The sequence below is a fragment of the Rhineura floridana genome, chromosome 8 (genome assembly GCF_030035675.1).
Source record: "Rhineura floridana isolate rRhiFlo1 chromosome 8, rRhiFlo1.hap2, whole genome shotgun sequence".
In the NCBI taxonomy this organism is placed as follows: Eukaryota; Metazoa; Chordata; class Lepidosauria; order Squamata; family Rhineuridae; genus Rhineura; species Rhineura floridana.
The window spans coordinates 128739903-128758045 of record NC_084487.1 but is presented as its reverse complement, the minus strand read 5'-3'; the positions used below and the strand labels follow the sequence as shown (position 1 = coordinate 128758045).

General features: G+C 40.3%; 1 protein-coding gene across 8 annotated transcripts in view; it reads right to left on the bottom strand.

Annotated features, from left to right (window-relative positions):
• The window catches only part of ETV6 (ETS variant transcription factor 6), a 231006-nt gene extending 219732 nt beyond the window's left edge, over window positions 1-11274 (bottom strand). For 5 of the 8 annotated variants that reach the window (XM_061582485.1, XM_061582486.1, XM_061582488.1 and 2 more), the window contains exon 1: window positions 9895-10454. Coding sequence is in view for 5 of the 8 variants with exons in the window: in XM_061582482.1 (XP_061438466.1) it covers window positions 9895-9927 (33 nt within the window). In the remaining 3 variants the exon portion in view is untranslated. Of the gene's footprint in view, window positions 1-9894; window positions 10455-11129 lie in introns of those variants that run through there. The other 3 variants (XM_061582478.1, XM_061582479.1, XM_061582481.1) reach the window with 2 other exon arrangements.
• Window positions 11275-18143: the final 6869 nt, after the last annotated feature.

Below are 18143 nucleotides of genomic sequence, written 5' to 3'. Positions count from 1 at the left end.
TGTATTTTTTCCAACAGATCAAAGTTTTTCAACCAAAGTATTTGATTAAGAAAAATATGCCATGAAGCACTCTTGTGTGGTTTACATGTTTACAAATACATTCAAAGCTTTACTGGGAAATTATATTTATTTGAACACTTGTAAATATTTTAAGACATGATAATTCAATAGCATACATTTCCCTTACATTATTTAGATTTTTTTTAAAAAAATGGAGGCACTGAAAACTATTTAACATACTAATTTTAGCACCCCAAAAAAGCTATGTATTAGGTATTTCCGAGGTATAGTCATCTGAGAAAAACTAATTACAACTTTGAAACTGCCCATTTTGACAGGTATTGTACCAATTACATTACGTATTACTTTAATCAAACAATGCATTTTTTGAAATGGATATTTTTGCCCCCTGTGGAAACCACTACTGTATGCAGGATTGGTCCACAATGCCACAGCAAAGCCAGTGAGGTTTTCTGTGGCAGTCGTTACATCTTACCCTAAACACGTTCCTGTTGAAACAGTAACTGATAAGAGGAGGTATACACTGAAATAAATACTTGAGGTGAGTAATACATAAAAGTAAAAACCTAAGAAGACATACTAGTCGACAATTTCAGACTGCAGGGGGGGGGGGGAGGAAATCCGCCCTGCATGCAAAAAAAGTAGCATAACAGGGAGAAAGGCTCTAGCATTTCCCCTGCCTTGCTACTTTTCTACATGTAGTGGGTGAATACGTGTTTTTATTTTTAAATCTTCCAAACTGCAGACTCAGGTAGTACAATCCCAGGAAAGCTGCACTATAAGTGTTTTTTTGTAAATATAATGACAAACAGGCAGTAGCTCTCAGGGCTGTGGAGTCAGAGTTGTGGCGTCAGAGTCATGGTGTCAGAAGCAATTTTGGGTGGAGTTGGAGTAGGAGTAGGTACACATGTACCGACTCCTGCTTCAAAATAAATTTTGATTGACAATTTTTTAAAATATAAATTCACGTCAGAAAAGCTTCCCATGAAGTCAGCTGTATTTGAGCATTTCACCATAACTCAAAATGGAAACCATTTTGTGTATCAGTGTATGACACAGGACCCAGATGAAGACAAATGCTGTGATGCCAAGATCAGCGCATATTCAGGCAGCGATAAAAATGCTTCTATGAGAGCTTCCAATTTAAAAATACATTTACAGTGCTTTCCAGGGCTGTGGAGTTGGAGTTGGAGTCGTGGAGTCGGAAGCAATTTTGGGTGGAGTCGGAGTCAGACAGTACAAAAATAGAGGAGTCGAAGTCGAAGGTTTGGCGTACCGACTCCACAGCCCTGGTAGCTCTGGTGTAGAGCATGTGCTTTGCATGCCAAAGGCTCCAAGGTCAATCCCCAATATCCCTAAGTACGGCTAAGAAGGACTCCTGTCTGGGACCTTGCAGAGTCTATGCAGACAGTACTAAGCTAGATAGTTTGATTCAGTACAAGGCACCTTCTTATGTTCCTATAATATAAAAGCCACTGCTATCAGCATAACCCCAACCTCCAAAACAGATTGCCCTTGCAACACTCCTGGGGGGGGGGGAGAATCAGACTAGACTTTTGTGAGTCCCCAGACAGCAGGAATTACAAAATTCAGCTAAGGATGAGGTTAAAAGACAGATGTGGCTCCATTAAAAAAAAAAAAAAAAAAAGATCGCAAAGGACAAAATACTTAAACTAATTTGTTTCCCAACATAATTTCCATGTGTTGGCTTACAGACCGTGAGCTTTGCCAATAAACACACCAACTTTTGCTTTTGTATCACTGCAAGGTAGGAGACATGTGGTGTACGCTTGGGTGCATACCCCAATACATAATACAACACTCCAAGCTCAGATGGTGAAGGAAACCATTTTTTTTGCAAAATGATCATGATTGTATGTTAACATCTTTAAGAGAGACTGGAAATACTACATGGGACCTTAAAGTACATTTAATTTTTTCCTTAAGAAAAACAAGGATCCAACAATGCATGTCATCTACAAATCAAGCTAAGCTATAAACCACATGTTGAGCCATATGATCAGCCATAGCCCACCACTGATATTTGAGTGCCTAAGACAGACAATTCAAATGGAAACCCCACCCTCACATTTCCACTAATAACACATGGGGTACAATCCATCAGCACAAGTCCCATGGAAACTAACAGGAGTTGTGCAAAAGGGCTTCTTAATGAATTGCACTTTATATCTTTCTCTGTCAACCTAAGCGACAACTCAAAATATGCTACCTAAGGTGATCTAGCCTCATGGACAGGCCACCTCCACCATCACTTATCAATAGGGTGACCAGCCACCAAGTATATTACGGGTCTTGCCAGTAAAACCTTGTTTTGTCATTGTCAAATATGCAGTACTGCCAGACTCCACGCTTAATCTACTAAATAATGGCCTGACCCAACCATACGGCCAGTATTTTTGAAGAAGTTGGCTACCCTAACGAAGTATCACAGTATTTGGAATTCATATTTCACAAATCCCAAAGATGCCATACTGACATTTGTGTTGCAACAGATATAAGATTACAACTGAAACAAGCCCTTGCGTTTTCCTAATTTGTCTGTTCATTTGATAAATCTCTTTTGGGAACAGCCAGTTTCATTTATTTCTCTTTCCATAGGCAAAAAACCTTGCTGTTTAAGAATGTACCTATAGCCAACAGATATTTCTATCAAACTTTAAAAAGCAGGGAAATTGGGCAGCTATAGTGAATGCACCAGGGGAGCAGGAGACCTGACCTCCTCTCTGAGATATTGGACTGCCCTACAAATTGGTCAAAATGAAACACCATTTGGGTTGGTCTTTCACGGTCCAATCCACTTCCTGTGTAACTTGGAAGAATTTGGTAACGTGCCTCCGAAGAGGTGGAGAATTACAGTTTTGTAGGTTTGTTGGTGTTCTTCTTTCTTTGCTTCTTTTCTGTGTTACTACTGTTTCTACAGAGAATCTAACCTAGAAAATTATATTTCTTACATTATTCATCCTAGAAATCTGAGTCAAATTTATATTTATTAATTTCAAAACCCTTTTATTGGTCGATGTCATATGATGGTGAAGACAGCCTTTTGTGTTTCAAACTGGAGGTTATGCTCTATTTCTGTTTTGGGAGCATTAACATTTGAATCTGAACGGCAGTTTGATGTAAAATCAGACTGATTACAATATGTTGCTAGTTAAGCAATGACTCTAGCTGTTGGAAAAAACAACCTTGGCCTTCCCAAGATGCATGTGTTCAGCCTGCTATGCTTAAACTACTCCACTTAAGGAAAGATGGGCATGGTCAATTAAAAACATAGAGCACACCTAGAAGTGTAGTTAGTGAAGGGTGCTGAGAGTTGCTAGGAGATTCCCTGTTCCCCTCACAGACCTTCAATCAGAGTGGCTGACTGCTAAACCACTCTAGCCACCGGAGCTCTGTCAGGGGAATAGGAGTCTCCTCTCAGCCCCCTTCACAAACTACATTCTCCAGGATTCTTTGGGTCTTTGACTGTCTAAAGTGAAATCAAAGTCTGGTGTGGGTGGGCCCCCCTGATTAGGCAAGCCCAGTAGCTGTGAGTCTGGCTTTTAGAACACTGACAGTTGGTTCTTACTGAGCATGCCCGCACTTATCAGTGACTCCAATGCTAAATTTCTTAAATTAATTAAAAATTGGCCAGGTATTTTCTTAACTTTTAAACTGCAGAAGATGAAGGTCAGAGTATGGGGCAAGGTCAGTAATAGGATTACAGGTACTCTGTGAACATGGCTGATTTTTAATGAATTTCAACAGATTGTGAAAACTCTGACAGAAAAAAGTCCAAAAGGGGTCTGGTTTTTCTCTCTCTTTTTACACTTTGAACTCTCAATTCTCTCTGACTCTTATGTGTATCACCATGAAAATTCAGAGGGTTGTTAGGCAAGCGTTTCTGAGTTCAGGACTATCAGTTTGGTAAGGTTTTGTTTTCAAATGAGCTTATCAGAAGGATCGGAATGGCATGGGGAGTATTTTCAATTTAACATTGCGGAATGTGAAAAATCTATGCTGACTATAGTATACAGCCACTCTCATGGCTGTATAATACATGACTAGTTAATAAATTCTATTGAACTATCAACATTATGTAAGACTTCTTGGAAATCCTATATTCTACAACAAAAATGATATGATTAAGTATGGATATTGGAAAGGATATCTGTTTAAATATTATATAGATTTTGTACTTTTGTACATAAAGGCATAGGACAAAGTACATAACAAAAAGATACTTTGACAAGCTATGTAAAAGTGAATCCCAAATTCTGCATCAGGGCGCATTAAAGCATTGCATGAGATGCAGAAACGTCTCTTAACAAATTAAGCACTGACATAGGATGCATCCCTGCTCTGAACCCCCAGAGTGGCAAGGCCCAATACAGGTCCATCTGTATACAAGCAGTGATTTCATTCCAAAGGAGGGAAAATGACACACTGAGATTTCTTGACACAGTTCAGATGCATCACTGTTGCTCAGGGTGGCAAAGAGGTGGATAAGAACAAAAAAAGGGTGTTTTAAAAAATATATATTTTAAAGTCTGTTTTTATGATGTTTTAGAGTGTTTTTAGTGCTTTTGTTGGCCACCCTGGGCTCCTGCTGGGAGGAAGGGTGGGATATAAATTTAATAAATAAATACATAAGAACATAAGAAGAGCCTGCTGGATCAGGCCAATGGTCAATTTAGTCCAACATCCTGTTCTCACAGCAGCCAATCAGATGCATATGGGAAGCCTGCAAGCAGGACCTAAGCACAAGGGTACTCTTTCCTCCTGCGATTTGTAGCAGCTGGTATTCTGAAGTATACTGCCTCCAACCGCAGAGGCATAGCCATCATGGCTAGTAAGCACTGACAGCCTTATCCTCAATGAATTTGTCTAATCTTCTTTTAAAGCCATCCAAGTTGGGGCCCATCACTGCCTGTACCTTTCTGTTGTCTGTCCTGAATCTTCCATCACTCTGCTTCATTGGAAGACCACAAGTTCTAGTGTAAAGAGAGAGGGAGAAAAACTTCTCTGTCCACTTTCTCCATGCCATGCATATTTTTTAATCCTTCTATCATGTCACCTCTTACTCACCTTTTCTCTAAAAAAGAAGCCCCAAATGTTCCCTCATAAGTGAGTCACTCCATCCCCTTGATCATTTTGGTTGCTCTTTTCTGAACTTCTTCCAACTTCACAATATCCTGTTTGAGGTGAAGTGACTAGAACTATACACAGTATTCAAAATGCTGTCGCACCATAGATTTGTATAATGACATTATGATATTGGCAGTTTTATTTTCAATTCCTTTTCTAAAGACCCCTGGCATAGAATTTGCCTTTTTCACAGCTGCCACACACTGGGTCAACATCTTCATCATGTTATCCACTATGACCGCAAGGTCTTGTTCCTGATCAGTCACTACCACTTGAGAACCCCATGAGTGTATATGAGAAATTTATATTTTTTTGTCCCAACATGCATCACTTCATACTTGTTTGAATTGCATTTGTCATTTTACTGCCTATTTACTCAGTTTGGAGAGGTCCTTCTGGAGCTCTCTGCAATCCCTTTTTAACAACCCTGAACAATTTAGTATCATCAGCAAACTTGGCCACCTTACTGTTCACCCCTAACTCTAGATCATTTATGAACAAGTTAAAAAGTACAGGTCTCAATACTCTCTCCTCTTATTCCAAGCTAAGCTTTCTTCGGGGTCTTTTGTGAGGTACATTATCAAAAACTTTTTTTAAAGACTAAGTATGTCCACTGAGTCACCTCTATCTATATGGTTGTTGACACTCTCAAAGAAACCTAATGGATTAGTGAGACAGGATTTACTCTTGCAAAAGCCATGCTGGATCAGCTTCAGCAAGGCTTGTTCTTCTATATCCTTGGTTATTTTATCTTCAACAATACTTTCCACCAGTTTGCCAGGACAGATGTTAAGCTAACCAGACTATAATTTCCAGGATCTCCCCAGATCCTTTTTTAAAAATTGATGTTACATTGGCCACTTTCCAATCACATCTGAGGGAAAAGTTACATTTTTTGTTAGAAAATTAGCAGTTTTGCATTTGATGGGATGCCAGGAGCAACTACTAACTGGATTATCCTGTAGTCTTACCATTATTCTACAAGCTGACTGAGAAAATATTTACGTAGTCTTATAAGTGTAGAGTAAGATGTACCTACAATTTAAGTACAGGGAAAAACATCAAGCAGCGACAGTGCTCAGCAGTTTGGGAAATAATGATGTAAAAGACCTTGAGCCCTATTTATGGTATTTAACAGAGAAAGGCTAAGTCTCGTACACCTGTAAAATCATCTGTTTTGAATGCAAGATAAGGTACTACTTCCTTTCTAAAACAGACACTTGGCAAACCCATGACCAGCAAACAAGAAGAAAATCCTGTTTTAAACAGCCAGATCCACATACCTCTACAGGAGTTGCTTAGTTACAATTTTACAAAGGAACATATTTATTTATTTATTTTATTTATTTGTTTCATTTATAAACCGCCCATAGCGAGTGGCTCTCTGGGCGGTGTACAAAAGGTTAAAATACAAAATCACAATAAAATCAGCCTACAAACAATGAACACAAGCAGGAACAAAAGAAAAGAAAAAAAATTTAAATTATAACAAACGCTTAAAATGCCTGGGAGCATAGCCAGGTCTTAACCTGGCGCCGGAAAGATAGGAGCGTAGGCGCCAGGCATACTTCTTTGGGGAGGCTGTTCCACAGTTCGGGGGCCACTACAGAAAAGGCCCTAGATCGAGTAACTGTCCTTCGGGCTTATTCAAAGAGCAATCCTATATATGTCTACTCAGATGCAAGTCGCAGGTCAGTAGAGTTTACTCACAGGTAAGTAGATCCAAGATTGCAGTCTTAGTTTATTTCTGACATAATGTTCCTGGTAAACTATGTACTGCATGCCCCAGAATGGCATAGGAACGATTAGGACAATTTGCATTTTCATAGCTAAAACAACTTAGAAGTGAAACTTTTAGATTTTGCTTAATACTGTAAAGCCACTATAAACAATATAGACCTTACACACTGAGCACCCTAGCTTTCAGGCTTGATAACTACTGCTGACCACTGATCCTTAATATGCCCCTCTTAAAGATGGAAGATCCTCTGTGGCGCAGAGTGGTAAGCAGCGGTAACGCAGCCAAAGCTCTGCTCATGGCTGAAGTTCGATTCCAACGGAAGGAGGAAGTCGAATCTCCAGTAAAAGGGGTCGAGGTCCACTCAGCCATCCATCCGTGGTCGGTAAAATGAGTACCCGGCATACGCTGGGGGGTAAAGAAAGGCCAGGGAAGGAACTGGCAATCCCACCCCATATATACGGCCTGCCTAGTAAACGTCGCAAGAAGTCACCCTAAGAGTCGGAAACGACTCGCACTACAAGTGCGGGGACACCTTTACCTTGAAAGATGGAAACATTACATAAAATGTTAGTATGTCTGAGTGAAACAAATTATGAACACGTTGAAATTGAAATCTTGACTGTGAAGCAACACAACTTGTCTTGAAGAAAAATATAAATTGAAGTATAAATCAGTGATATAAAAAAAGGAATTTTGCTGCCAGGATATGGATCTTTGGAATTAGGCATGTCTGCAAGGCAAAATGGGGGGTGGGGAGAGATTCTCAAATGTATATAGGTGCCACTTAAAATGAGGCATTTCACCACATTGTTGTTCTTCAAATCAAGAAATACGCATCTTCAGAGAGTTCGTATATGTCTTAGGCTGCAACCCTATGCATACTTACTTGGGAGCAAGTCCTACTGACGTCAGTGAGACTTGCTTTTAAATAAACAAATATAGGCTCAGACTACATGAGGGTACATAGTATTTACCCCACATAATGCTACTATACATGTTCAAAGATTAAGATAAAAGGTAGCACTTAGCATTTATATGGAGCAAGTATCCAGTGTTTTACATACTATTATCTCAGTAACCCTTAAAAGAGCGCTCCAAAAACAGGTAGTCAAGTAGATGCAGCCCCATATTACAGATGAGAGGACTAAGGCTGAAAACAATTGCTTGTCTTAAGTCCACCTGTTGAAGGTTTGGGGGGAATGTGGTAACATTTGAACTGGCAACTCCACAGTTCTCACTCTTAGCCACTACACAAAAAGAGCTCTGGAAAAAAGAGCAATAATGCTGATTCTGGAATAATTTTTTATGTCCACCAACTATGCCTTTGTACAAGTATGCAGTAAATATTAAATCTGTATTTATGTGCTTGGCACAACACCATGGCCCCTGGGAGCTGCATCTCACAACACAGTAGGACTACAGTATGTTGAAACTGGTGTTGTGTGATCCAAAGCATATTTCCTCATAAGTAAACCCTTCTGAAATATATGGCATTTGCTCCCTATTAAGCCTTGCATGTTGACTTGGAAGTACGTCTGACTGAACTAAAGAGTACACAGGATTATAGCATCAGGAATTTTGAGACCAATACATTATTGAATTAAAAAAGTACAAAGATTTATGAATTTTAGAGATGTGAAAATGTCCTTTCTGGTTGAAAGGAAATGTATGTTCAAATATTTTCAAAAGCAAATTTAGAAGGGCATATTCCGTGGAATAGGCTCACCCAAACCATGCTTCCTTTATCATTATCTGTACACCTTAGACACTACACACAAAACAACCTATTTCATTCTCTCTTCCAGAGAACTTTGAACAAAGTTTGAAGCAGAAAGAAATGCAACTTTACAGCACAAAGATCAAACAACAAAGCAGACCCCTGTATCCATTCTAGGCAGCCAATAATTAATGTAGTCACAGCACTATATACCATTCTACTGATGATTTAAAAATAAGGTGTTGACAAAGGCCATTTTGCCTGTTCTCTCTCCCACCCTCTCCATCTTTGTATAGTGATCTCAAAATAATTTTGACATTAACGTTTTAGCTGTCAGAAAGACATTCACATCAATCACCTGATAGTATCTGGAGAATGTTGAACATTAGGAAGGTACCATATAAAACACAGTTCATATAAAACATATGTCTAACAGTCTTAAAACACAGAGCTCTTGAAAACTAGCTCTTCTCCATATATACATCCATTTGGGAGCAAAATTCAGTGAGCTGAATGGGGCTTACTTCTGAGTAAATAAGCATAGAATTAGGTGGCTCATCATGTTAAAGTACGGTATACATTTGCAGCTCATTCCTATGGCTGATTACTCTGAAATATGGTTACAATTCTCTGCATATGCACTTTGGAGTAAATTCCACAACTGGGACTTACTTCCAAGTAAACATACATAGGAACGAGCTGCACGTTCTATGGATCCCAATGGAGCTTTATTCCTATTGCAAGCACACACAGTCCTAATGCATGCACACAAAGTATTGGAACCTTCTATTAATGGCTTTTTTAAAGACAGTGGAGAGAGAGCAGCATCTCTTTGTAACTTTTGCTAAGATTTCCACCTTTTTTGGGGGGGAGGAACTTTTTCTCCTCTCAGTACTGCAGAAACTTCATACTGACTTCAGATATTCCTGTGGAAAGCAAGATGCCAACTCTGTAATAAGAGTAAACCCCACTCTGGGGCTACAGCCAAAACTATCAATGCAAATAAACTGAAAACAAGCTTGATTTCCTCCGTTTACAAAGCGGGATCAGGGTTGATCTCCCTTTTAAATTAAGAAACCCAAGGTTAAAGAAAAGGGTATCGCACCAAAGCCAGAGGAGGAAGAACATAAACACCCGTGTGCTTATTTCCGCTTCAGCTCGACTCCTAAAAACGATCAATGATTAAATATATAGCAATTGCAGCTTTAGTTTCAGAAAAAAGCATACATTACCAGATCCAAGCAGGTTCTAACATTTTTATTTTTACCTTGATACAACACTGGCCAGGACCCTCAGACATGTCTCAGAAGAGAAGGAAATAAAGAGACCAGGAAGTTCCCGTCTTTCCTTTTTTTTCCCCCTTTCCTCTTTCCTTTCCTCTTCCTCCAACCCCAGCAGAAATCCTTTCCCAGCCAACCGCAGGCGCTTTAAGAAGTTCCTCGGATCATCTTTCCAGAAAGACAAATCCACAAGGTTTGCGGCAGATCTGTCTTGGGAGATGCGTCCTGCATGGTTCAGTTTTGCATTTTGGGTTTCGGACAAAAATAAAAAGAGGAGGAGGAGGGGAGTTTGATTTAAAAAAAAAATGTTTGTTGTGCTCCCGAAGAGCTAGAATTAGCTCTTTCTCAATCCGTCCCCTCCCCCTTCTTTCTCTGCCCCGCGAATGGGGGAATTTTCCCTTTCCTGGAAGAGAGAAACTGAAAGGCAGAACTGAGAAAAGCGGCTCTTCGTCGCTCATTGATCTGGAGAGTTTCTGGGCTGAAAAGTGACCTGGGTTCCCAGCACTAAGCTCTGCCTCTTAAAGGAGCCGGATCTACCAGGAAATGATAAATAAATAAATAAATAAATAAAGCTCAGGTTACAGGGAAATAAATAAAAGGGATCTTTAGAGAGGGAGGAGGAGGATCGGCAGTCATAAAAGCGCGCTTAACATTCTCGGGGAAATAAATGGTGATGGTTTGTTGTTGTTTATTCTGATTAGCAAAGAAAGGGGAACAAAATAATAATAATTTTGCTCCAATCTCAAATCAGGAAACAGGAAAACAGAAGAAGGGTGTACGAGGGAGCTGGTCTAGGAGGTTGATAAAGGCTGCAAACCTATGATGCGCAATTACTGAAGGCTGCAATCCTGTGCACACTGACCTTGGAGTAACTCCCACTGAACTCAGTGGGACTTACTTCCGTTACACATGCGTAGGATTGAAGTCGTGCAGTCCGAGACTAAGAAGTGGGGCTTCCTCGCAGCTCTTAAGCTGCAGCCTAATCCTATCTATACTTTCTTGGAAGCTCTGTTGAGCACATTGAGCTCTATGAGTTCTGATCATGCATATATAGAGTCTAGCTGTAAACCTGCAATAGTATGCATAGTTACGCAATAGTATGTATAGTTACTTGAGAGTAAACCCCACTGAATTCAGCGGAGCTTCTGAGCTAACGTGTATGAAGAGAGTCCAGCTGCAGTCCTATAGGATGCTGTAATTTTTAAAAATCCCCGTTGATTACCGTAGTATTCATTGCCAGTCGAGTAAATCTGGATAGGATCGGACTGAACGGCGCATTTAGAAATGCCGGATGGATGGCCCAAAACTGAATGGCAGTAGGGAAGGGAACTTTGCTTAAATTAAAAATAAAACTGTTTGGCCATTCGTTCATCGCATTTCCTTTAAAAGAAAGGAGGTATTGAGAAGGACAGTATGAGATATCCAGGAGCATCACATGATTGGTTTTAAAAATCGAATAAATGAGGACAGGTGAGGGAAACGGCACAATGGCCTTTTGTCTGTGGGTGACTGTGTCCTGCCTCTTTAAGAGGCTTCTATCAGGAACCGAGCGCTTTGGTTACACAAACCAGCACAGGGAGAGCGGGAGGCGGGGAAGAAGACAAAGGCAGACGGGCTCAGGGCCACCAATTCAGGGAAGAAAGCGAAAAACGAGGAAAGAGTCTCTGGGAAGTGGAAACTCTTTTTCAAATAATTATTCCTTTAGTCTTGACGCAATTGTGCAGCTGAGGGGAAGTGTGTGTTTCTTAGAATGGAAGTTCCTTCTGCTTCAGTTTTTTATTTTAAATATTTCTTTATTAATTATTAATAATATATAATAAATGATATGTAACAAATAATTTTTGAAAATTCATCAGTGGGGGAAGAAAGGGGATATACAATATTTTCTGAATTTTTAACAATTCATTAGAGTTGAGACAAAAATAAAGCCAAGTAAAAATATCCTTTAAATTTATCTATATTATTCTTTATGTCAAACATTAAATAACTTATTCTATTTCCTACATTTGCAAACTCCAATAATACTTCAGTAAAACTCCAATAATGCTTCATTTTTTTAAAAAAAGAAAGAAAGTGAAAAAGGAAGTTCTGGAGTCCCCTTGAGTTCAATGGATTTATACTATTGAGATGTGGTTAGGACTGCATGCTCCGCGGGATCCCGTTTATGTGGTTTAATATACTATTCAAAAGTGCAAAAATGATTTGATGTGATGAGACAGGATGTAACGAAACTTACATGTGTAGCGTTCCATTGCCTTTTTAGGCAGAAGTAGTAACTATCTTTATGCGCAGAGGAAAACAATGTGTGGACTGGCAAAACAAGTTCTCAGCCATGTGAAATCTGGTCCAAAATAAATTCAGGCAAACATGATTCTGTCTAGAAGTTGGATCTGTGTGGTATCAATTCAATTTCCTGTGCAGACACTGGAACAAATCTTGCGTCTAAAAAACCCAGCCTAAACTGTTTTTCAGTGATTATCAGAACAGGGCCTGGATGCAGCATATACCTGAAATAAATTAATCTAGACCAGGGGTAGAAACACACTCACTGTTCTGCAAGTTCCAGTGCATCTCTGCCTCCCTCTTCTGAAAATGGGGGCACACAACTCTAGTCAAACCCCACCCCTTTTTACTGTAAAACCTGGTGGAAGCACTTGAGTGAGTTTTTTTAAAAATTCAGCTTCAAAGAGATTTTACAACTGATCAACAGATCAACCTGTCCCCCCCTCCAAGTGTGGCTAATGGAAATGCTTTGTTCTGACCACTAGTGTGTTCACAGCCTAGGTTAGCACATTTTGGAAATGCACTCTTGTTAATTCAGTATTGCTTGCTTACAAGAGATAGGCCACATTCATCGTTCTTGGAGTCTGTTGAAAATAACTGCATTAAAAGGTTGGGTCTGCCACAAAATGTTGCAGTGTGGAGTGCTCTTTTTCAGGACTCCAGCCAGAGATGCCCATTTCCAAGATACTCCATTATCTCTCCCTTCTCCATTTTTACATCCCCTCCCCAAAAGACATTCAGCAAAACATTTGGTGGCCTCTGAACATTCTCAGTCTTCCTTGAGGTTCCCTCTCCCCCCCCTCGAGGTTTTTCCCTAAAATTGTTGTACTTCTGCAAATCTTGGGTTTTCCCTGAGCCTGCTGGTTTATTTGCTATTTCTCAGTAGCCAGTTTTTGGCTGCAATCCTGTTCGTACTCCTCAGCTGAGTTTGCTATTAGAGGGAGTGTTAATAGTGATTATAATAGTGTTGTATAGTGCAGATAATGGGGTAACTTGTGTGATCTACTCATTTTTTTTTTTACTAGAATCTCCATGACCCAACATTCTATTTTCATTGCAAAGCAAGATCCATAGATTAGTTAACCTTTGTTAAAAGATCCTGAGTTTGATTTCTCTCTTAAGAACATAAGCACCTTTCTGGATCATATCAAGGTCCTCTTGGTCCAGGATGATGATGATGATGATGATGCAATTCTCCCAGCAATCATCAGACACCGGTAGTTTTATCAGAAATTGTTTAACAGTGGATATTTTTCCCTCTCTCTAGCTTAGTTCCAGCATAGTGGGTAGATTTGAATGTTGGAAGATTCAGAATATACGAAAGGCAATGCTTCTTCTCAAAGTACATAATTAAAGTATGCAGTTCACTGTCATGGGATGTAATGCTGGCCACCAACTAGGACAGCTGTAAAAAGTTTAGGCAAATTCATGGAGGATAAGGCTGTCAATGGCTACTAGTCATGAAGGCTGTATACTGCTTCCAGTATTGGAGACAGGATGCCTCTGAATACTAGCTGGTGAGAAACCCAAATGGGGAGAATGCTATTTTGCTTATGTCCTGCTTGTGGGCTTCCCATAGGCATGTGGTTGGCCACTGTGAGAACTAGATGGACCTTTGGTCTGATATCAGCAGTGCTCTTTGTACATTCTCAGTTTTGGTTTGTTCTCCCACATCCAGTCCCTCACTGCCTTCAAACTTCAAATGTTGGAAGATTCAGGACAGACAAAAGGAAGTACTTCTTTACTCAGCGCATAGTTAAACTATGGAATTTGCTCCCACAAGATGCAGTAATGGCCACCAGCTTGGATGGCTTTAAAAGAAGATTAGACAAATTCATGGAGGACAGGGCTATCAATGGCTACTAGCTGTGATGGCTGTGCTCTGCCACCCTAGTCAGAGGCAGCATGCTTCTGAAAACCAGTTGCTGGAAGCCTCAGGAGGGGAGAGTGTTCTTGCACTTGGGTCCTGCTTGCGGGCTTCCCCTAGGCACCTGGTTGGCCACTGTGAGAACAGGATGCTGGACTAGATGGGCCACTGGCCTGATCCAGCAGGCTCTTCTTATGTTCTTATGTTCTTATGTTAACTTTCATTTATGGTTTCCACTACTTCCACAGGATCTGGTTAAAATGAGAGGTAGAGCTGGTATCATCAGCTTCCTGATGACACTTCAGCCCATATCACCATACAGCTTTACCCAGCAGTTTCCTGTAAAAAGATGTTTAAAAGCACAGGAGAAAGAAGAAATCCAGCAGTATCCCAAAAGCTAATGTCTATGGGGCAGAGCAATAGTCCTCTTTGGGGCTTGCTTTCCAGGAATAACTGGAGCCGTGTAAGTACAATATCTACCCCAACCCTGCAACATAGTCCAAGGTGATGAGAGCAAAAGCCATCAAAAGATCCAGGAGAATCAACAGAATGACATTCTACCTGCTCGTCTAGTAAGCAACATCCTGGGAGGAGTGTCTGTCATACAATAGCGTAAATAAACTCAGCAGTTTCAAAATACATATTTTCCAGGAATGATTCAACCAACGTTAAGCACGTTTAAGTTCCACTTATTTCAATAGGAGAGAATGAGTAAACTAACTACATACCAAAAAAATTGACCAAACTCTACAATTATTTTAAGCTACTGGCAATCTAAGTTTCATGAACATACCCTGGTCTAATGTCCTTCGATACACTTATCCTCAATTAATTTGTATTGTTGCTAGCATATGCAAAATTGCCTTCTTTCAAAGATTTTGAATAACATGCTAGGTAAACATTGTTGCCAACTGGACAACCTTTGATTGATGTTGCCTACTTGGTACTGTTCACATGAAAGGCAACAGGATGTTCTGGGCCCAGTGCACTATGTGTTGATTCGTCCCTCTGACCCACTCACAATAGGACACAGATTTACCTAAAATTGGCATATGCAAATTTTTGTGCTCTTTTGCAGGTGGAATAAAGGGCCAAAAATAAAGAATTGACCACACACATAATACAGTAGGGCCCCACTCATACGGCGGGTTACGTTCCAGACCCCCGCCTAAAAGCGAAACCCTCTGAAAAGCGGAACTCCGTCAATAAAATGGTGCCCAACGCCCGAAAAACGCCATAAAAGTCAAACAAGTGCCGTATGAGTGGGGCCTTACTCTAATTGAAAGCCGCCGTATTAGCGGAATGCCGAAAAGTGGAACACTACTGTAAAATGTCTGACAGACAGAATGTGAACAGGCGAAACTTTCCCCATAATTGTATTTCCATACTAGAAATGGCTTAACTTGGTGAATTTCTGCCTGCCACACAGCTGTTAAAGGCACAAGAACCCTGCTTTCCCCCAATGCCAACCCTAAACCCGATATCTAGGCTACAATCCTATAGCCACTTACCTGGGTCTAAACCCTATTAAACACAGAGAGACAGATAAAAATGGATACCATTATACAGTGAATGCTTAATGAGCACTGGTCTTTAGCAGAAGACATGCCTCAGCATCTTTGCTAAAAAGCTGGCTGACAAGTAAGTGGGGGGCGTGGGGTGGTGCGGATTGCGGAAGGGGAGCGGAGGGCCCCTCAGGGGCTCCTGTAGCTCCAGGGCCCTCGGGTCAGTGCCCAACCTGGTCACCCTTTAGAACCGGCCCTGATTGCTCCATTTCCCTCCAGATGGAAAAGCCTCCCTAATGTTAATACCAGGCATCTCTTCACTTTTAAACAGTGGCTATTTTGGAGGGGTATGTTCCCCAGTATACTTAAAGGAGAAGAAGGTAAGTTAGTGGAGTATTTTAAACCACTGTATGCAGAGGGCCCTAGTACAGCAAAGAGACAACTGCTAGATAAAAGGAAGAACTGGCTAAGCAATTTCAATCTTTCAAACTTGACATTGTAAGCACTTGGGATGTTTCTTTCCAGTGCCTGGAAATGAAACTGACAGACCTCGCTGCCTGTATAGATGATATTGCGCAATCCTCCCTGGAAGCACTAGATCTAAGTTTAACCAATTCAGAGGAACTACTTCTCCTCCGACATGAGAATAAAGCTATAAAAAATAAACTGGAGGACATTGAGAATCAGGCACATAAACAGAACATTCCATTTTGTGGAATTAAAGAAGGGACAAAAATATTCCACATCGATGGCTGCCTTTCTGGCAGCATGGTTGAACTCTGTATTTCCAGGTCTAGTCATGACTATGAGTGATTTTGAATGAGCCTAGAGGGCACTAGTCGCAAAATCCAATGAGACATCATGGTATGTTTCACAAGATTGATGAGGAAGGAAGAGTGAATGGCAGCCTTAAGAAAGATAAAGGATTTGCAATTTGTTGATAAGTCTGTCATGGCCTTTCAAAATTGATGTCCTGCAACATTATAAAACTGAAGAAATTTTAAGCCGGTTGCCACTCTTTTACAAAAGGTGGGAATCAGGTACTGATGGGGATTCCTATTCCAATGAACATTTCTAAAAATTGAGGGTTGCTAACAGCAAGCACTATGAAAAACAGGTTATCTCTCTTGGCAGCATGCAACCTAGATCTCCATGAAGGAACCCAGAAAGAAGACCTGGAAGATGATAAAAACCACACTCAGCATGATCAAAATGAGCGCTGAATGCAGTAGGGGAAATCACTGCTCTTGCAAGTCACCCCTTCGGAATCAGCCACTAACATCTCTACTGGTGCTCAGTCACCTACAACAAGCTTCTCAAATGCACAATGAAGAGACTACAAACTAACATTCACATTCTAATAATAAGTGACTGAGTGCCTAAAATCTTAAAACAATGTTATCTGCGAAGTAGCATACAGGTTGTCCATATATCAGTTTTAATATCTCCTAATATCATGAGCAGGAGGGATATGCAGGAGGGAATTTTTTCCTGCATGTCCCCAAGACTTTTCCTTTTACTTCATGTTCCATGGGGAGGAGCAGAAGAGAGATGATAATCTTTTGTAATAGCCTTCTTTTTTTATTTCACTGGCTTTTCCCCTGAAAATTGTGCTCCACACAAGGGCCTAAGCCCTGAATCTCTGCATCTCTGCATAGACATAGACCTGGTGCCTTCAACTGGATCTACAAGGTCAGGCCTTTAATGGCGCCTCTCAGGGACGTTCAGTTTTTCTGTGTGGGAAAGGCACTCATATGTTGTCCAACATTTGGACTTACTTTCTTGGTTAGACTAAGTTGAGTAGTATATGGGGGGTGGGAGTTTTGGGGGGAGGGAAGGTGGTTTACTTTGGCTGCTATTATTATACATGTGCATGCCGCCTATTAAGTTTAGTTGGTGGCTGAATATGTTGAAAGAAAAGGAGATCATAGCCAATGTAAATGTTTTAACCCTTGATGTGAAAGGGTTAGGAGACAATATAAAGAGACACAGAATAACTCGTTATGTAAAAAGCATGGCTCCTGATATCACTTTTCAAGAAAAAATTCATTTACCCCACACTTCTGCAACACTATTAAAGCACAGTTATTTTGATAAACAATATTTAGCAGTTGGCTTTTCCAAAGCTCATGGTACAGGTATAGCATTCAAAAGAAACTTCCCTTTTGAAGTACAAAGAATTATTAAAGATCTGGAAGGGCATTTCATTTTTTTAGAGGCTCTTCTGGAGGGTTCCCACTGATTAACAATAGGCACAATATATCTCCCAATTCAGGACAGCTAAACTTCCTATCTAAGGCATTTTGGAGTCTAAAAAAAATGGGAACGGGGGACTTTATTCTAGGGGGAGACCTAAACATAATTTTAAAATGATTAGATCCAGAATTATTAGCTAAATCTAAATTACAGAAGTTAATTTTCAAAGGCGAACATAATACATTAAGGAAAAACTACAAATCTTAAAACTGCTACATACATTTGGATTGAAAGAGGCCTGTTCTGAATTGTACCCTGGAGATCACAGTTTCACTTTTTCCTCAATGGCCCATCATACTCTGACACATCTGGACAGCATTCTAGT